The sequence below is a fragment of the Anolis carolinensis genome, unplaced genomic scaffold (genome assembly GCF_035594765.1).
Source record: "Anolis carolinensis isolate JA03-04 unplaced genomic scaffold, rAnoCar3.1.pri scaffold_10, whole genome shotgun sequence".
Taxonomy (NCBI): Eukaryota; Metazoa; Chordata; class Lepidosauria; order Squamata; family Dactyloidae; genus Anolis; species Anolis carolinensis.
Window position 1 is genome coordinate 19,386,886 of NW_026943821.1, and position 21,199 is coordinate 19,408,084.

At 43.1% G+C, this 21,199-nt stretch overlaps 1 protein-coding gene across 3 annotated transcripts; it reads left to right on the forward strand.

Annotated features, from left to right (window-relative positions):
* Window positions 1–1,908: 1,908 nt before the first annotated feature.
* Window positions 1,909–20,784, forward strand: trit1 (tRNA isopentenyltransferase 1). Of its 3 annotated transcripts, XM_062962737.1 has the most exons (11): window positions 1,909–2,190; window positions 3,947–4,086; window positions 4,471–4,570; window positions 5,727–5,866; window positions 8,820–8,962; window positions 9,339–9,450; window positions 9,999–10,111; window positions 12,288–12,365; window positions 15,468–15,577; window positions 16,726–16,846; window positions 18,507–20,784. In XM_062962737.1, the coding sequence occupies exons 1-11, from the start codon at window positions 1,924–1,926 to the stop codon at window positions 18,650–18,652; spliced, it is 1,470 nt and encodes a 489-aa protein (XP_062818807.1). In that variant the 5' UTR covers window positions 1,909–1,923; the 3' UTR covers window positions 18,653–20,784. The 3 variants fall into 3 exon arrangements, with proteins under 3 accessions (XP_062818807.1, XP_062818809.1, XP_016852879.1); XM_062962739.1 differs by lacking the exon at window positions 5,727–5,866 and having other exon boundaries at window positions 1,958–2,190; XM_016997390.2 differs by lacking the exons at window positions 4,471–4,570; window positions 5,727–5,866 and having other exon boundaries at window positions 1,958–2,190; window positions 3,947–4,165.
* Window positions 20,785–21,199: the final 415 nt, after the last annotated feature.

A 21,199-nucleotide genomic window follows, 5' to 3' on the forward strand; every position in this document is an offset into this window, starting at 1 on the left:
CTATTGATGCACTCACATTTGCATGTTTCCGAACGTCTGGGTTGGCAGAAGCTGGGGCTAACAGTGGGTGCTCTCTCCGCTCCCCCAATTCAAACCTGTGGCCTTTCGGTCCAGAAGTTCAGCAGCTCAGCGCTTTAACACGCTGCGCCATCAGGGGATATTATTTCCTAAAGGTTGTGAATATACAATATTTCTGATTGGTTTTTTGTTTGTTTGTTGGAGGCAAGTATGAATGCTGCAATTAGGAAAAATGATTAGGATGTAATGGCCTTCCAGCTTTAAAGCCTGGCTGTTTCCTCCCTGAATGATTTTTTTGTTGGGAGGTGTTAGCTGGCCCCGATTGTTTCCTGTGTGGAATTCCCCTGTTTATTTACTGTCCTGGTTTTAGAGATTATATTGTTCTGCATTATTCTATCCCAGTAATTATTTCATATTAAAGAAGAATCTCACTTATCCAACATTCGCTTATACAATGTTCTGGCTTATCCAACGCAGTCTGCCTTTTCATAATCAATGTTTTTGTAGTCAGTGTTTTAAATTCATTGTGATATTTTAGTGGTAAATTTGTAAATACAGTACAGTAGAGTCTCACTTATCCAACATAAATGGGCCGGCAGAACGTTGGATAAGCGAATATGTTGGATAATGAGGAATTAAGGATAACCCTATTAAACATCAAATTAAGTTATGATTTTACAAATTAAGCACCAAAACATTATGTTAGACAACAAATTTGTCAGAAAAAGTAGTTCAGTACACAGTAATGCTATATAGTAATTACTGTATTTATGAATTTAGCACCAAAATATCACGATATATTGAAAGCATTGACTACAAAAATGCGTTGGATAATCCAGAACGTTGGATAAGCGAGTGTTGGATAAGTGAGACCCTACTGTAATTACTACATAGCATTACTGTGCATGGAAATACTTTTTCTGTCAAATTTGTTGTATAATATGATGTTTTGGTGCTTAATTTGTATAACGATTACCTAATTTGATGTTTAATTGGCTTTTCTTGAATCCCTTCTTATTATCCAACATATTCACTTATCCTGCCGGCCCGTTTACGTTGGATAAGTGAGACTCTACTGTATATTCCTAATCTTAAATTATCTGCTTAGAACTGGATTATATGAGGCCCCTTCTACACAGCTGTATAAAATGCACACTGAAGTGGATTATATGGCAGTGTGGAGTCAAGATAATCCAGTGCAAAGCAGATAATATAAGATTATAAATGGGTTATATAGCTGTGTTGAAGGGCCTTGAGTCTACACTGCCATATAATCCAGTGCAAATTAGATAATCTGTGGAAGAAGACTCAGTGAGGCCTAAACCTGCCTGTCCCCTAACTGAAACCTGGCTGTCCCTTGGTTGCTAGGCAACGAAGTGGGCAGAGATTAGCCCTCTAAACTGGCAGCAATTGGATAAAAAAAATTATTGCTCTCCCTCTAATTAGGACTTTATTTTTCTTTTCTTTTTGTTGTATCAACCTTGAGGCGTGGATGATGGGTTGTGTTGTCAAATTTTGAGGTTGGGGGGCCTGTACTTTTGTTGTTTTGTGAATTGCCGTGATGCCATCACTCTTTTATATATATAGATATAGATTATACTATTACAGTAGAGTCTCACTTATCCAAGCTAAACGGGCCGGCAGAAGCTTGGATAAGCGAATATCTTGGATAATAAGGAGGGATTGAGGAAAAGCCTATTAAACATTAAATTAGGTTATGATTTTAAAAATTAAGCACCAAAACATCATGTTATACAACAAATTTGACAGAAAAGTAGTTCAATACGCAGTAATGTTATGTTGTAATTACTGTATTTACGAATTTAGCACCAAAATATCACGATATATTGAAAACATTGACTACAAAAATGGCAGCCCTTGCTTACATTATTCCTAATATCTAGAATGCCCCGCGGCAGGCAGGGGTCACGCTCCGATTTTCATATGCAAATACATGCAAAGCAGGGGCGGCGCGTCAGAGGGGAGGCCCGGAGCTCCGCCTCCTCTCCCCGAGGCTCCTCCTCTTCCTGCTTCCGTCTTTCCATGGCGGCCTCCTCGCTGCGTCCCCCGCTGGTGGTGGTCCTGGGGGCCACGGGGACCGGCAAGAGCCGCCTCGCCCTCCAGCTGGCCCTCCGCCTCGGCGGGGAGCTTCTCAGCGCAGACTCCATGCAGGTGAGCCAGGAAAAGGGTCCAGAGGGAGGGAAGCAAGAGGAACCTTAGCATGTGCAGAGTGCCCAGGCTCCACAGTGCTGCTACTTGTGTGCAGGGAGGAAGAGAAGGGAGAGAGGGAAGGAAGGAAAGCCCCTAGGCATGTGCAAAGTGCCCAGGTTCCAGGGAGGAGGGAGAGCAAGAGGAACCAATAATAATAATAATAATAATAATAATAATAATAATAATAATAATAATAATAATTGGATCATTGATGTTGCCATCCCAGGTGACAGGCGCATTGATGAAAAACAACAGGAAAAACTCAGCCTCTATCAGGACCTCAAGATTGAACTTCAAAGACTCTGGCAGAAACCAGTGCATGTGGTCCCAGTGGTGATGGGCACACTGGGTCTCAGCCGGCATTTGGAAACAATAGACATTGACAAAATTACGATCTGCCAACTGCAAAAGGCCACCCTACTGGGATCTGCGCGCATCATCCGAAAATACATCACACAGTCCTAGACACTTGGGAAGTGTTTGACTTGTGATTTTGTGATATGAAATCCAGCATATCTATCTTGTTTGCTGTGACATAATAAAATAATAATAATATACCTCACACAGTCCTAAACGCTTGGGAAATGTTCGACTTGTGATTTTGTGATACGAAATCCAGCATATCTGTATTATACTATGTCGTTGTGTCAATAATAATACAGTAGAGTCTGTATTATTATCCAAGACTCAGTTATCCAAGCTTCTGGATTATCCAAGGCATTTTTGTAGTCAATGTTTTCAATATATCATGATAGTCTGGTGCTAGATTCGTAAATACAGTAATTACAATGTAATATTACTGCGTATTGAACTACTATTTCTGTCAAATTTGTTGTATAACATAATGTTTTAGTGCTTAATTTGTACAATCATAACCTAATTTGATGTTTAATTGGCTTTTCCTTAATCCCTCCTAATTATCCAAGATATTTGTTTATCCAAGGTTCTGCCGGCCCGTTTAGCTTGGATAAGTGAGAGACTACTGTAATAATATACCTCACACAGTCCTAAACGCTTGGGAAGTGTTCGACTTGTGATTTTGTAATACGAAATCCAGCATCTCTATCTTATTTGTTGTGCTATTGTGTCAAAATAATAATAATAATAATAATAATAATAATAATAATAATAATGTGTTGTCGAAGGCTTACATGGCCGGAATCACTGGGTTGCTGTGAGTTTTCCGGCCTGTATAGCCATGTTCCAGAAGCATTCTCTTCTGTGATGTTACTACGTAAGGAAACCCATGAAATAAATGTGCATAGTGCTCTCATACACATCTCAATTCAATAGCAGAACCTCAGCCAAGTGTATGTAACATTACGCAACATAGACCACAATGTTTATATACACTACAAAAATGCCTTGGATAATCCAGAACCTTGGATAAGCAAGTTTTGGATAAGAGAGAGTCTACTGTATCTGTGGAATAATGTCCAAGGTGAGAGAAAGAACTCTTGTCTTTTGGAGGCAAGTGTGAATGTTGCAATTGGCCAGCTTGATTAGCTTTGAATGGCCTTGCAGCTTCAAAGCCTGGCTGTTTCCTGCCTGGGGAAATCCTTTTCAGAGTCTTCAAAACCCTGAAATCAGCGCTACGATTTCCATATGATGGGAATCTTAATGCACACCTTAATTTTGACAAGGTCATTTAGTTCAAAAAGGTGAGCGTTAGATTCAAATATATGCATATATTAATAGGTATGTGCCATTTCTGTAGGTGTATAAGGGTTTGGACATTATCACCAACAAAGCCTCTCCTCAGGAGCAACAGCTTTGCAGGCACCACATGCTCAGCTTTGTGGACCCCTTGGTCTCCAACTACACCATCGTGGACTTCAGGAACAAGGCCGCCACCATCATATCCTTCCCTTTGGGACGTTTGCGTTGCTTTCCTTTCCGAACAAGCTCATGATGTCAAAGTTGCAATTGAAAGCAGGTAGGAAAATAAATACAATTTCCATTGAGATAGATATGACACTTGCTTTTGACTAACTTTTGGCATCTGAATCCATAAATGACACAATTTTCTCTCTATCACGTTAACTTTTTAAAGGTACTGGATACCTTCTCTTTGTCCCCAAAATCATAAAAAATGTATATATGAAGCTCCCGGTTCTGGCGCAGTATATAAAATAGAATGATAGAGCCATCTAGTCCATCCCCTTCTGCTATGCAGGAGGCACAATTCAAGCCCGCCTGACAGATGGCCATGCGTCCTTTCTAAAGTTCCTTAACTGGTCACATTGAAGATATCTTTGCTGCCCGGAAGATCCCGATTGTGGTTGGCGGGACCAATTATTACATCGAGTCTTTGCTCTGGAAGGTCCTCATCGACACAGAGGTAAAAAGGACCTTTGGGAGGGTTGATACCACTTGTTGCTATAGGAGATGATCATGATAATGATAATGACAATAATAATACCTTATCTCTTCAAATGTAAGACACCATTCATTGTCAGATGCACCCTAATTTTATTACCATCACCACCAATAAAAATAACCTACAAATCTAAGGTGCACCCCATTTTTAGAGATGTTTATCTAGGAGGGAAAGTGTGTCTTGGAATTGAAGAAATACAATAATATGAATATGAATAATAGATTTATTATCTGCCTCTCCTCGCAGCTCGAGGAGAGGTTCAACAAGGTTAAAAGAGAGAGCTAAGTGTCTTAGAATTGCAGGGTTGTTGTATGTTTTTCGGGCTGTGTGACCATGTTCCAGAAGTATTCTCTCCTGACATTTCGGCCATATCTATGGCAGGCATCCTCAGATGCCTTTCTGAGTTTTTAATAAACTTTTCCCATGTTTTTATAATAGAACCAATTAGGAAATAATGGCACTTATAACCCAAAAAATTGTGTTACATAGTGTAATGCCTTGGAAGTTTAGACTAAAACCCAGAGAGGATTTGATGCATCTGCTGAAAATAGGAACTCCCTATGATGGGACATAGCATCCAGTTATATTACACTAGTATGAGCCCTCAGTGGCGCAGCATGTTAAAGCGCTGAACTGCTGAACTTGTGGATCAAAAAGTCACAGGTTCGAATCTGGGCAGCGGGGTGAGCGCCTGCTGTCAGCTCCAGCTTCTGCCAACCTAGCAGTTTGAAAATGTGCAAAATAAAAGTAGATCAGTAGGCACCGCTCTGGCGGGAAAGTAACGACGCTCCATGCAGTCATGCCAGAGTTGGGCACGACTAGACTTAAACCTTTACCTTTACTTATAGCACTTTGATCCTGCTTTAGCTGCCTGTGTAATTGTGGGATTTGTAGTTTAGTGAGGCCCAATTGCTCCCTGCCTGTGAACAAATCCCAGGATTACATAGGATTCACTCCTGGGAATGAAGGAGGTATCGTGGCACTGTAATTGTGTCGTGCGAATGCCAGACTTGGATTTTCTAGGACAGAGCCATGGCAGATAAAGCGATATCTGTGCTGTAACTATGCAGTGAGGGCAGGAATGTGGCCTCCAAATGGGTGAACTGCCTGTTTGCAGGAGAAGAGCCCTGGATCTGCGGTGGACCGGAAAACAGAGCTGGAGAAACTGAGCGGCCAGGAACTCCATCAGCGCCTGAGCCATGTGGACCCTGAAATGGCCTCAAAGCTGCACCCACACGATAAACGCAAAGTGGCCAGGTGTGTAACAATGCCAAGGGCTAATCTGGCATCATGATCGGAGCATTGATTCTGGGAGGTTGAAACAGTCCATCTGCAAGGAGCAGGTCTGGCTATAACAGTATGTAATAACATTTGAAAAATGTTCTGTTCCTGTTTTGAAAGTGTTATTTCCTGTTTAGTTGTGCGGTCCTTACTTTGAAAGTAGTTGTTCTTCTCCAGAAACTTTGTTTTTGTGGCTGCCACAAACTATATTGAATTGGTTGAGACTCTATGAGATATCCATTGAAAAACTAGAGCAAAATGTGTTGCATTATGTCCCACAAAAACAAAGTTTTTGCAGTTTAATTAACCTTTTCAGTGTTTATGATGGAACCAATTAGGAAATGACATTTATAACCCAGGAACAAAAACCGTGTTGCATAAATTGTATTACATTTGCTCCATGCTAACCTATGCCTCCTTTGGGAGAAGGGCCTGTATTATGTAATCACACATACACGTTTAATAATAATAACTAGCTTATAAATCCCACAATTCATGAATAAAGTACTTCATTAACTTTTGCATGTTTCAGATGATAAAGAGGACTCAATACCATTTGAAACGGTGCCAATTCCAATCCAGCAATAACAAATGCAAAATAATTATTAATCATTAAATGCAAGCAATTACAAGTGCAGCTTATTATTAAAAGCCTTTTTTCCCAAGAGAAACCTCATAGTTGGCTATAAACCATTGTTTGTTTTTGGATTTTATGAATGCTCCCATCATAAGATGGATAAGACTGTGTGGTGAACTACAACTCCCATCATCCTGGGTGAAGCCTCTGAAAGTGTGCCAATAATTTGATCATGATATGCCTGTGCCCCAAGTTTGGTCCAGATCCATTGTTGGTGGGGTTCACAATACTCTCTGGATGTGGGTGTGCTACAAATCCCATCATCCTGGGTTCAGAAGCATGGAACATGGCCATTCGGCCCGGAAAACTCACAACAATCCACATATTTTAATGTTTATCAGATAGATAGATAGATAGATAGATAGATAGATAGATAGATAGATAGATAGATGCTAGACACTCCATGCAAGAGCTGCTGGTCCATGGCTCTTGGGCCAAGCCTCTTGGTGAAGTGGGCCCTCAAGCCGGTTCCTTCAAGCTAAAGCTGCTCAACCGGTTGGGCCGCCTGCTGCCTTCCTTTTCGTGGGAAATGGTTTGGATCAAGCTCGGTCTTGTTCTGTCGTTCCCAGCCCTGCCAGAACAGTCAGGAAAGAGGTTGGGGGTGAGCTCCCAGGATGGGGCTGAGATGTTGACCTGATGGAGACAAAGGGGCTGAGATCCTAAGAGGTGTCTCTATACTGCACCATGAATGGAATTTGACACTACTTCTGTTGCTATGGGAGTTGTAGTTTTACAAGACCTTCAGCCTTATATAATAATAATAACAACAACAACATCACTATTATATTCTACCCTATCTCCCCGAGGGGACTCAGGGTAGATTCCAGAATATACAGAGACACAAGGCAAACATTCAATGCCTCGAAACAATGAAACAGACACACAGATATAGGTAAAGGCTTCCCCTTCATCTCCAGCTCTGGAGGTGGTGCTTATCTCCATTTCTAAGCCAAAGAGCCTGTGTTGTCCATAGACACCTCCTGGTCATGTGGCCGGCATGACTGCATGGAGCGCCGCTTATGTTCTTGCTGAGGCAGTACCTTTTGAGCTACTCACATGTTTTTGAACTGCTAGGTTGGCAGGAGCTCATCTTGTCCTGCGAATTTGAACTGCCAACCTTTGGGTCAGCAAGTTCAGCAGCTCAGCGGTTTAACCTGTTGCGCCACTGCGGCCTTCTCTGCCAAAGAGTGCTGGTTCCCCATTAGACTGACATTCCTGGGATTCTATCACTTTGAGCCATGTAAAATCAAGGACGTTTGACACTGAGCCAATTGTCCTGGCTCATTGCTGTGGAATCCTGAGAGTTGTAGTTTTGCAAAGCCTTTAGCCTTTTCAGCCAGCCCTCCACCCAACTTGCAACTCCTGGGAAGCTAAAAGGGGCTTCACACTGCATTAATTCAGCCAAGTAGATGCACCCTGCAGCACTCCAGCCATTCCAACCAGGAGGTTACAATAAGAAAGGAGGCTCAATAATGAATTTCTGGAAACGTGACAAAGCTTAGTCCAGAATCTAACTGGTGTCCTATGGATGTGCAAATCCCAATTTGGGAAGAGTTTTTCCTGTTATTTGCTCCATCTTGTAACACACACACACACACACACACACACACACACACATTACAAGATGGAGGAATAACAGGAAAAACTTCCCAAATTGGGATTTGCACATCCATAGGACACCAATCAGATTCTGGCCAAAGTTTCGTCACGATTCCAGAAATTGTGTGTGTGTGTATATGCATGTATGTTATGTATGTATGTATACACACACACACATATGTGTGTGTGTGTGTGTGTTTGTTTGTGTATATATATTGAATAAAAAGTTATTTACCCAGGAAACAAAGATTAGGATGAAACCGTAAAATACCGTATATACTCGAGGATAAGCTGACCCAAATTTAAGTCAAGGTACAAAAACTGGGAAAACTTATTGACTTGAGTATAAGATGAGGGTGGGAAATGCAGCAGCAGCTGCTAAATTTCAAAAATAAAAACGGATATCAATACAATTACATTAATTGAGCCATCCATAGGTTTAATTTTTTAAATATTTACAAACCACTGTAATTTAAGATAACTCTGATTACCGTATATACTCAAGTATAAGCCAATCCAGAAGCAGGACTCAGATAGAAATTTATGGATATATGGAAAAAAGTTGTAATTACAACTGTTAAAACCTATCTGCATAACTAAATAATATGTATGTATAAAAATGTGGGAAGGGTTGGGTATTTTGGACCTTCTTCTTGCCTTGAAAACATTTCTGGGTCTCTCTCTCTCCGACAGGAGCTTGCAAATCTTTGAGGAAACCGGCATCCCGCACAGCGAGCTCCTGCGGCAGCAACATGAAGAGGAGGGTGGGGGGCCCTTGGGAGGGCCCTTAAAGTACCCCAACCCTTGCATCTTCTGGCTTCATGCAGAACAGGCAGGTAAAAAAAGAGAGGGATTGGCCGGAAGCACATGGCCCCAATGCTTTGCAGTACTTCCCACATGAAAGAGAGCATCTACATACACTGTAAATACAGTTTGACACTAGATTGCCCATTGGGACACCTACCATGACCCAGTGCTATGGAATTTTGGGAGTTGCAGTTTGGTGAGGTACCCGCACTCTTCAGCAGAGAAGGCAAAAGAGCTTGCAGGACTACAAAACTTCCTGTGATTCCGTAGCATTGAGCCATGGCAGGGACTGTGGTCTCAAACCGCCTTCTTCAGTCTACAGTGTAAGTGCTAGCCTCCCTGTACTTTGTCAGTCCTCTTTTGGGTACTCAGTGGGCCTCTCCTTGTGGATGTCTTTTTTCTCAGTCCTGGAGGAGCGCCTGGAGCAACGCGTAGAGGCCATGCTCCAAGCTGGGCTCCTGGAGGAGCTGCGCAGCTTTCACTGGCGGCACAACCAGCAGAAGGTGGCGGAGAATCGGTGAGAAGGGGTCTCTGCAGGGGCCTTAGGGAACAAAAGGTGGGCAGCTTTCTTGGAAGGGTATTTTTGGCTTATTGGAGTCTCCTTCTCTGGAGGATTTTAAACATAGATAGCCATCTGTCAGGAGGGGTTGGATGGTGTCTTTATGCGTGGCAGAATGGAGTGCGGACTGGATTGCCTTTGGGGGTTCCCTTCCAACTCTAGTGAAATATACCTGGGAGTCCAATGGTGTCTCTTTCTCTGGATGGCCACCTGTCAGGTGTGATTGGATGGTGCCTTCCAGATTCTGTGAGGCTGTGTGGCCATCTGTTGGACTGCATCTTCCTGCCTGCCAGAAGGAGGGTGGACTGGATGGCCTTTGGGTGCCCCCTCCGACTCTAGGATCCTCTGATTTTGGAGGGACTGAGGACTACAAAGTCTGTTTCCAGGGGCTGCCTGTGGGCTACGTTGTCCCTGGGCTAATATGGGCCCACAATGAATGCAGTGCATGCCTTGCGCTTTGCCCACCGGAGCGGTTTGGATCATGACTCTGCTTCTTTCCCTCTCAGCCAGGACTACCAACATGGTATTTTCCAGTCCATTGGCTTCAAGGAATTTCACCAGTTCCTCCTCACGGAGGGCCAATGTCCGGAGGAGGAGAGTCAGCAGCTCCTGGAGAAAGGTGAGGGATCAACCTTGCAGGGATGGCGTTGCTCTTGGTAGCAGGAATAAACACATTTATCCTGTCTTCTTTTTGTGAAAATTTGAACAAAGGCATTTCCTGTTTGAATGGTGTAACGGCCTGTGTCTTGTCCTGTGACTCCCAGTATTCTCCATGTTTGGGTAGGGTGCTGCTGTGAGTTGTAATAATCATAATATTAATAATTATTATTAATAATTAATCAGTATTAACTGGCAGAAACCAGTGCAGATGGTCCTGGTGGTGATTGGCACACTGGGTGCCGTGCCAAAAGATCTCAGCCGGCATTCGGAAACAATAGACATTGACAAAATCACGATCTGCCAACTCCAAAAAGCCACCCTACTGGGATCACGCATCATCCAAAAATACATCACACAGTCCTCGGCACTTGGGAAGTGTTCAACTTGTGATTTTGTGATATGAAATCCAGCATATCTATATTGTTTTCTGTGTCATAATAAAATAATAATAATAATAATACATTTCCTCAATTCTGATGCACTTTCCCCCATTTATTATTATTATTGACACAAAGAAATAGCATGACACAGCAAACAAGATGTATATGCTAGTTTTCATATCACAAAATCATCATCATCATCATCATTATTGGGTTGTGAGTTTTCCAGCCTGTATGACCATGTTCCTGAAGCATCCTCTCATGACGCTTCACCCACATCTATGGCACGCATCTTCAGAGGTTGTGATTCCAGCAGTGAAAGCCTTCAATGACACATTATTATTATTGTTGTTATTATTATTATTATTATTAATGCCGCACTTTTTCTCTCCACAAAGGAGAGTCAAAGCAGCTTACATTATAAGCATTTCAATAAATAGTAAACATCTCTATCAATGGGGTGTGTACATTAGGATGGCAGGTGCTTTCTCATATCTTTTTTTCTGTTGGCGGTATGGAAATGACAATCAGCATCTTAGAATGAAAGAAATACAGGAATGGTAATAATACCAATGATAGTAATCATAACACTATATAACAAAATTTGAAAAATGTTCTGTTCCTGGTTTGAAAGTCTTATTTCCTGTTTAATTGTGCGGTACTTACTTTAAAAGTAGTTGTGGCTGCCACAAACTAGGTTGACTGGGTTGGGATTCTCTGAGATATCATTGAAAATCTATTGCAGAATGTGCAGCAGGATGTCCCTCCTGCAATAACAAAGCTTTTGCAGTTTAATAAACTTTCTCCATGTTTTCATGATAGAACAAGTTAGAAAATGACATTTATAAATCAGGAACAAAAATTGTGTTACATAGTGTAATAATATGGTGTATTTGTTTACCTGCCTCTCCTTACAGCTTGAGGCGGGGTTCAACGTAGTTAAAAAATACATGAATAAAACAAAAGACCATTAAAATACATATCATAACAACAGAGATCAAAGAGTGCACCCCAATAATACTAGTAAAATGTAATTTTAAAATGCATAGATTAAAATGGACAGGATAGGCACCGGGATGGTGGTGGGGCTTGGCTCTCCTGATGCAGAGATCTGAAAACATTTCCCGGGAACGTCATGGGATCAGCGTTCCCAGCCTTGTCACGAAATGTCAGGGTTCTTCCTCAAGGGAAGGACGGGTTGCAACCTGCACAAAGCTTTGCCCAGCTTCTGCGCCGTCTCTCCTTTGCATGCCTTCTCCTCTTTTCTCATCTCCGAAAGCGAACCTTCCCTCTTCCTTGCGGCTTTTGGCAAAGAGATGCGCCTCACCTGCCTGGCGCCTGACTCCTGGCCTCGGCCCAGGCTCTCTTTCCCCTTCACCCCCCTTTGCTTTGCAATTACCCTATTTACTCAAATCTAATGCTCGCCTCTTTTGGGCTAAATTTCCTTCCCAAAATTAGGATCGATATTACATTCACGTCATATGGTGATCTTAGTGCTAAGCCAAAGCAAAAGGGGAAGCTGCTTCAGGAATACCTGGAGCCCCTGTTTGATTGACTTCATCTCCAGTAAAATGGCCAGGGTTCAGTGCTATGCAATCCTGGGACTTGTAGTTTGATAAGGCATCAGCATTCTTTGGCAGCTCCCACGATTTGGCAACAAATACTTTTCTTTGTTTTTAGGGTTTTGAAAATTGAGGTGCACATTAGACTTAAAACTGAGTCAATATGGGTACCTTTCTTTTTGGCTCGTTCCAGGCATCGAGGCCCTGAAGATCGTGACCAAGCGCTACGCCCGGAGGCAGAACAAGTGGGTCCGGAACCGCTTCCTCCGGCGTAAGTGTGCCCCGTTTCCAGCAAATGTTTGCCAGCTCTTTCCCCTACAATTCTGCAGCTAAGAATCAACGCCAGGGTTCATTTGGGCATGTGCAGGGTCCCTTCCAGCTGTAGGAGTCTTTAATTCTACATCCCTATTTCTCCAAAAACCTGCAAATATCTATGGGGCTTGATGGCCATCTGTTGGGAGGGCTTGTGTTGTCGCTTCGTGCCTAGCAGAAGGGGACTGAACTACATAGCCTTTGGGGTCCTTTCCAGCTCAAGAAGTCTTTAATTCTACAGCCCTGTTTCTCCAAGAACCTACAATTGTCTATGAGGCTGGATGGCCATCTGTTTAGAGGGCTTGGATTGTACCTTCCTGCCTGACAAAAGATGGTCTGGATTGGGTGGCCTTTGGGGTCCCTTCCAGCTCTAGAAGTCTTTAATTCTACAGCCCTGTTTCTCCAAGAACCTGCAATTGTCTATGAGGCTGGATGGCCATCTGTTTAGAGGGCTTGGATTGTACCTTCCTGCCTGGCAGAAGATAATCTGGACTACATAGCCTTTGGGGTCCTTTTCAGCTTTAGGAGTCTTTAATTTTATAACCCTATTTCTCAGAGAACCTGCAAATGTCTATGAGGATGGATGGCCATCTGTCGGGAGAGCTTGGGTTATGTCTTCCTGCCCAGCAGAAGGGGACTGAACTACATAGACTTTGGGGTCCTTTCCAGCTCTAAAAGTCTTTAATTCTACAGCCCTGTTTCTCCAAGAACCTGCAATTGTCTATGAGGCTGGATGGCCATCTGTTGGTAGGGTTTCGATTGTGCCTACCTGCCTGGCAGAAGGGGGCTGGACTACATGGCCTTTGGGCTCGCAGCCCTATTTCTGCCTGGCAGAAGATGGTCTGGATTGGTTGGCCTTTGGGGTCCCTTCCAGCTCTAGGAGTCTCTAATTCTACAGTCCTATTTCTCCAAGAACCTGAAAATGTCTATGAGGCTGGATGACCATCTGTTGGTAGGGCTTGGTTTGTGTCTTCTTGCCTGGCAGAAGATGATCTGGACTACATGGCCTTTGCAGTCCCTTCCAGCTTTAGGAGTATTTAATTCTACAGCCCTATTTCTCCAAGAACCTACAAATATCTATGAGGATGGATGGCCATCTGTTGGTAGGGTTTGGATTGTGCCTACCTGCCTGGCAGAAGGGGACTGAACTACAGAGCCTTTGGAATCCTTTTCAGCTCTAGGAATCTTTAATTTTACAGCCCTATTTCTCCAAGAACCTGTAAATGTCTATGAGGATAGATGGCCATCTGTCGGAAGGGCTTGTATTGTGTCTTCCTGCCTAGCAGAAGGGGACTGAACTACATAGCCTTTGGGGTCCTTTCCAGCTCTAGAAATCTTTAATTTTACAGCCCTATTTCTCCAAGAACCTGCAAATGTCTATGAGGATGGATGGTCATCTGTCGGGAGAGCTTGGGTTATGTCTTCCTGCCTGGCAGGAGGGGGCTGGACTACATGGCCTTTGGGGTTCCTTCCAACTCTGGATTCTCTTCCTTGGATGCTGTAGAGGGAGAGCGGCATGGCACGGCATGTCTGGGCTGGCCTCCCTTGGCACCAATGCCTTGGAGTCTGTCCAGGGCTGGCAGCTGGGAGCCGAGGGAAGTCCTTCCTCCTCCTCCTTCGGGTCAGTTCAAGCGGAGGACAAACCTTCGGAGAAACGCGAGACAGCAGAGGGCAGAAGGGATGCAGGTGCAAGTACGGGCGCCAGGTGAGGAGTGCCGACAGGTGCGCCTGGGCCCTCAGCAGGGCTTTGTGGCATCAGAAGAGGCATCGCCTGCTCGGGTCCTTGTCCCAGGAGGGCTTTTTGGCCCCGTTGCCGTCGAGCTGTCGAACCGGTGCAGCCACCTGGGAATCGTGGAGTTGGAAGGGATCTCCAAAGGCCATCTAGTCCAACCCTATTCTGCCACAATCAAAGCCCTCCTGACTGATAAAGCCTCAGAGAATCAGAGTTGGAAGGGACTCCCAAAGGCCATCCAACCCCATTCTGCCAGGGAGGAGGACACAATCAAAGCAACAGTACAGTACAGTTTGAGCAATCCTTATCCAAAGTTCCAAACTCCTCCAAAACTCCAAAAATTTTTTTTGCTTTCTGATGGTTCAGTGTAAACAAATTTCATTTCCCGCTCAAAATTATGAAAAGTAATGTGTATAAAATTACTTTCAAACTACAGTAGAGTCTCGCTTATCCAACGTAAACAGGCCGGCAGAATGTTGGATAAGCGAATATGTTGAATAATAAGGAGAGATTAAGGAAAAGCCTATTAAACATTAAATTAGGTTATGATTTTACAAATTAAGCACCAAAACATAGAATCATAGAATAGTAGAGTTGGAAGAGACCTCATGGGCCATCCAGTCCAACCCCCTGCCAAGAAGCAGGAAATCGCATTCAAAGCACCCCCGAATTTAAAATTTATGCAACAAATTTGACAGAAAAAGTAGTTCAATACGCAGTAATACTATGTAGTAATTACTGTATTTACGAATTTAGCACCAAAATATCACAATATATTGAAAACATTGACTACAAAAATGTGTTGGATAATCCAGAATGTTGGATCAGTGAGACTCTACTGTATGTGAATAGAATGTATAGGAAACATAGAGCTCTCCCAACAGATGGCCATCCATCCTTTGCTTAAAAACCTTTAGAGAAGGAGTCTCCAAGTGCAATATTATTGGAAGGGGCCCCCAGTGGCACAGCAGGTTAAACCGCTAAGCTGCTGAACTTGCTGATTGAAAGGTCGGCAGTTCGAATCCGGCCAGCAGAGTGAGCTCCTGCTGTTAGCCCCAGCTTCTGCCAACCTAGCAGTTTGAAAACATTCAAATGTGAGTAGATTAATGGGTACCGCTCCGGCGGGAAGGTAGCGGCGCTCCATGCCGTCATGCCGACCACATGACCTTGGAGGTGTCTAAGGACAATGCCGGCTCTTCGGCTTAGAAGTGGCTCCATTGTGTCACGGCCTCCGGAGCAGCAGAATCCCATAGTTGGAAGGAAACTGAGGAATGTGTGAGGACATAGATGGTGTTGACCATTGATGGTCTCTGCTGGGTTTCTCCACAGGCCCCGGACCCAACGTTCCCCCTGTTTATGGCCTGGACGTCTCAGATCTCTCCAAATGGGAGGAGAAAGTCTTGGAGCCCGCCGTCGGAATCGTGGAGAGCTTCCTGCAGGTTAGTGGTTAGGGTCCACTGGGCTTTGAACCCACAAATAAAAAGGGTGTTGGATTGGATAGCCATTGGGTGTCCCTTCCAATTATGGGATTCTATAAGGATTTATAGAAGGTAACAGCGCTCCATGCAGTCATGCCGGTCACATGACCTTGGAGGTGTCTACGGACAATGCCGGCTCTTCGGCTTAGAAATGGAGATGAGCACCAACCCCCAGAGTCAGTCACGACTGGACTTAACGTCAGGGGAAAACCTTTACCTTTTTATAAGGATGTATGGCCATCTTTCGGGAGGGGTTGGACTGTGTCTTCCTGCCTGGTAGAAGGGGGTTGGACTGGATAGCCATTGGGTGCCCCTTCCAGCTATGGGATTCTATGAAGCTGTATGGCCATCTTTTGGGAGGGCTTGGACTGTGCCTTCCTGCCTGACAGAAGGGGTTGGACTGGATAGCCATTGGGTGCCCCTTCCAACTATGAGATTCTTTGAGGCTGCATGGCCATCTTTGGGGAGGGGTTGGACTGTGCCTTCCTGCCTGGCAGAAGGGGGTTGGAATGGATAGCCATTGGGTGCCCCTTCCAATTATGGGATTCAATAAGAATGTATGGCCATCTTTCGGGAGGGGTTGGACTGTGTCTTCCTGCCTGGCAGAAGGGGTTGGACTGGATAGCCATTGGGTGCCCCTTCCAACTATGAGATTCTTTGAGGCTGCATGGCCATCTTTGGGGAGGGGTTGGACTGTGCCTTCCTGCCTGGCAGAAGGGGGTTGGAATGGATAGCCATTGGGTGCCCCTTCCAATTATGGGATTCAATAAGAATGTATGGCCATCTTTCGGGAGGGGTTGGACTGTGTCTTCCTGCCTGGCAGAAGGGGTTGGACTGGATAGCCATTGGGTGCCTTTTCCATCTGGAATTCTAGGAGGTTGTATGGCCATCTGTCAGGAGGGCTCTGACTGTGCCTTCCTGCCCGACAGGAGGATGTGATAGTCTTTGGGGATTCCTTTCAACTCTGGGATCCTACGAGGCTGTATGGCCATTTGTCAGGAAGGCTTGGACTTCATCTTCCTGCCTGGCGGAAGGGGGCTGGACTGGATGGCCTTTGGGTGCCCGTTCCAACTCTGTGATTTTCCATTATGTATTGTTTCCTCCCCTAGGGCCGAACACCAGCTGCGGAGCCCATCAAAGTGCCCCGCGACCCTTTGGAGGAGGACAAGCGGAGCTGCCATCCCTGCGAGGCCTGCCAGAGAGTCATCATTGGCGACCGAGAATGGAAAGGTGAGGCTTCAGGGGACGGAGTCAGAGAGCAGCGGGGCTTGAGAGAGGGAAAGGGGTGGAAACAGCAGGGCAAAGGGGCAATTGCATCCCCCATCCCCATTCTTTGGGGAAAGAAAGGCTTCTCCTCCTCCTCCATCCCCCAACAAAAGGACCCTTCTCCCCAAGGCATTGTTTACAGCTCTCCTTTATGGAAGGGGCCCCTTTGCAGAAAGAGGGGCGGTGGGCAACCTAAGCCCAGTTCCAAGAAGAAGTGGCCATCTGTTGCTGCCGCCCAGACCTCTCTTCAGACCCCCCCCCCCCCCCCCCCCATGTAACAGGAGACACTCCCATTGTCTGCTCCTTGGACAAAGGGAAGGGAGAAACAGAAGATTCCATATGAATTCTGGGCTCCGTTTGGCCTCCCTGGACCTTCTCCTCCGGGAGAGAAAGACTGTCATAACACTACGTAACACTATTTTTGTTCCTGGGTTATAAATTTATTTATTTATTTATTTACTACATTTATATGCCACCCTTCTCACCCCAAAGGGGACTCAGAGTGGCTTACAAATTACATTCACATACAATACATTATATTATTAGCATAGTACAATACTAGCATTAAATTACTATATTGTACTATATCATTACATTGTAATAGTATTAGTAATATTACATTTTATATATAATATATAAATAATATTATTAAATTGTATTATTATCAGTATTATATCGTAATACATTATAATATTATCAATATTATATGTACATACAGTATACAGTAGAGGCTCATTTATCCAAGCTTCTGGATTATCCAAGCCATTTTTGTAGTCAATGTTTTCAATATATCGTGATATTTTGGTGCTAAATTAGTAAATACTGTAATTACAGCATAACATTACTGCGTATTGAACTCCTTTTTCTGTCAAATTTGTTGTATTTGTTTAATGTGTAATAGGCTTTTCCTTAATCCCTCTTTATTATCCAAGATATTCGCTTATCCAAGCTTCTGCCGGCCCGTTTAGCTTGGATAAGTGAGACTCTACTGTATTATATTATTATATATTATTGTAAATTAAGTTGTATATTATATTCTCTCTCTCTCTCTCTCTCTCTCTCTCTCTCTCTCTCTCTCTATATATATATATATATATATATATAAGCATAGTAACATGCTATGCCAATTATACACACACACACACACACACATATATATATATGTATATATAAATGCCATTTCCTAATTGGTTCTATCATATAAACATGGGGAAGGTTTATTAAACTGAAAAAAAACTTTGTCTTGTGCAATTTCCCCTAACATTGTCAGATACTGGTATCATTCAGTTTAATTCATATTAACGTTTACCTTTTGTACGTTTTTACGTTGCTGTGAGTTTTCCGGACTGTATGGCCATGTTCCAGAAGTATTCTCTCCTGACGTTTCGCCCACATCTATGGCAGGCATCCTCAGAGGTTGTGAGGATGGATGTGGGCGAAACGTCAGGGGAGAATACTTCTGGAACATGGCCATACAGCCTGGAAAATTCTCAACAAACCAATGAGTGTTTTGCTTTGTTATTGTACATATGTAATGCATATTGGGGACGGCATTTAATTTTGTTGTACGATGTACAGTGACAATAAAGTTATTGTATTCTATCTATTCTTCGTGTCTCGGCAGCTCACCTCAAATCCAAGTCCCACCACTTCCACTTGAAGAAACTGAGGCAGCAAAGCTCAGCTTCCCCTAAGACCTCTCTGGACAATGGCACAAAGTGGACAGAGGAGGAGGAGGAGGCTGGGATCGGGACCCCGGAACTGGCCTAACACTGACCGCACAGCATCTCTTGACCCTGGGACTCATGGCCCCATCCACCCAAAGGACACAGCCTTGGTACTACAGTGCCAATCTTAAAACTTTCTACTTGTTTGAGAGGTGAAGATTATATATTTTTGTATTGCAGAGGCTGGTTGCTTCCTCACTCAAATATAATAATAATGATGATGATGATGATGATGATGATGATGATGATGATAATAATAATAATTTTATTTCTTACCTCTTGTGGCTTGAAGCAGGTTACAGCACGGTCAAAACACACAAACATTACAAAAATTCTATAAACACATATTAAAATCTAGTTCTATAAAAGATACATATTAAAACACATTGCTATAAAATACGTATTGTAAGGACAGAGATTAAAAACCAGGAAAAGAGTTTAAAGTTCATGCTGAAAACTGGCTGGGTAGGCCTTTTGCTGGAAGAGATGGTTTTTAAAATCTGACAGCTCATTTAGGTTTGAATTGCATTGTATTGGTTTTATTGTGAGCAGCTTTGAGTCTCTTTTTTGGAGAGACAGAGAAAAAAAAGGAATAATAATAATAATAATAATAATAATAATAATAATAATAATAATAATAATAATAATAATGCATATCTATTTATGTCTTCTTGTAAATTTGGTTTCATAAGTTATTGTTATATGTATGGTTGACTTGTATTGTTTTTAAAATGTATGCTGCTTTGGGTCCTGCTTAGGGAGAAAAGTGGGATACAAATAAAGCATTATTATTATTATTATTATTATTATTATTATTATTATTATTATTATTGTATGACACAGCAAACAAGATAGATATGCTGGATTTTGTTGTTATTATTATTATTATTATTATTATTATTATTATTATTATTATTCTGATACCAAAACACAGTATGACACAGCAAACAAGATATATATGCTGGATTTCGTTTGTTCTGTCTTTGTGTCAGAATAATAATGATAATAATAATAATAACAATAATAATGCTTTATTTGTATCCTGCTTTTTTCCCTAAACAGGACCCAGAGCAGCTCACATTTTAAAAACAATACAAGTCAACCATACATATAACTAACCTATGAAACCAAATTTACAATAAGGCATAAACAGATATGCATTATTATTATTATTTGTATGACACAGCAAACAAGATAGACATGCTGGATTTCGTATCATAAAATCACAAGTTGAATACTTCCCAAGTGTTATTATAATAATAATCTATTATTTTATTATGACACAGCAAACGAGATAGATATGCTGGATTTCGTATCACAGAATCACAAGTCGAACACTTCCCAAGTGTCTAGGACTGTGCGATGTATTTTCGGATGATGCGTGCAGATACCAGTAGGGTGGCCTTTTGCAGTTGGCAGATCGTAATTTCGTCAGTGTCTATTGTTTCCAAATGCCGGCTGAGATCTTTTGGCACGGCATCCAGTGTGCCGATCACCACTGGGACCACCTGCACTGGTTTCTGCCAGAGTCTCTGAAGTTTAATCTTGATGTCCTGATAGCGGCTGAGTTTTTCCTGTTGTTTTTCGTCAATGCGACTGTCATCTGGGATGGCGACATCAATGATCCAAACCTTTTTCTTTTCCACACTGTGATGTATTATTATTATTATTATTATTATTATTATTATTATTATTATTATTATTATTATTTGAAACACAACAAGATGAGTCCACAGCAGACACTCTGCCAGCTGTTGTATTGGATCACACGTTGGACACTTCCCAAGTGTCTCGGGCTGTGTGATGTATCGGCGAATAATGCGTGCAGATCCCAGTAAGGTGGCCTTCTGCAGTTGGTAGATGGTAATTTTGTCAGCACCGATTGTGTTCAAGTGCAGGCCAAGGTCTTTAGGCACTGCACCCAGTGTGCCAGTCACCACTGGGACCACCTTGACTGGCTTGTGCCACAGTCTTTGCAATTGGATCTTTAAATCCTCATATTGTGCCAGCTTTTCTAGTTGTTTCTCTTCAATCCTGCTGTCACCTGGGATTGCAACATCGACAATTCATACTTTGTTTTTTAACGCGATCGTGAGGACAGGAGTATTGTGCTCCAACACTCCGTCTGTCTGAATTCGGAAGTCCCAGAATAATTATATTATTATTATTATTTCACCACTCCTCTGTTGTATTCTTATGCGCATCTTATATGTCCGCCATGCACTTTTTTTGCAGGTTCTCAACATCATGATAAAACAGAAGCTGGGTGGCCATCTGTCAGGAACACTTTGATTGTGTCTTCCTGCATAACAGAAGGGGGTTGGACTGGGGGCGGAGTCCCTTCTGACTCTAGATGCAAATCCTGCAACAGACTAAACCAGACCCACTAGATGGCAAAATGGGGGGGGGGGGATTTGTGCGTACTTCAAGAATATGTGCGTGTGAGTGCAGGGAAGGGGGAGCCCGGAGCCTCGGGTGCCACTTTGGCTCCATCTGCCCGGGGCTAATCCTTGGCGCATCAAGGCCAGTGGCCCATCTGTGCCCCCGACGGCTTCCCCCCCCCCTCCCGCCGGCCACTTTAGCTAACTAG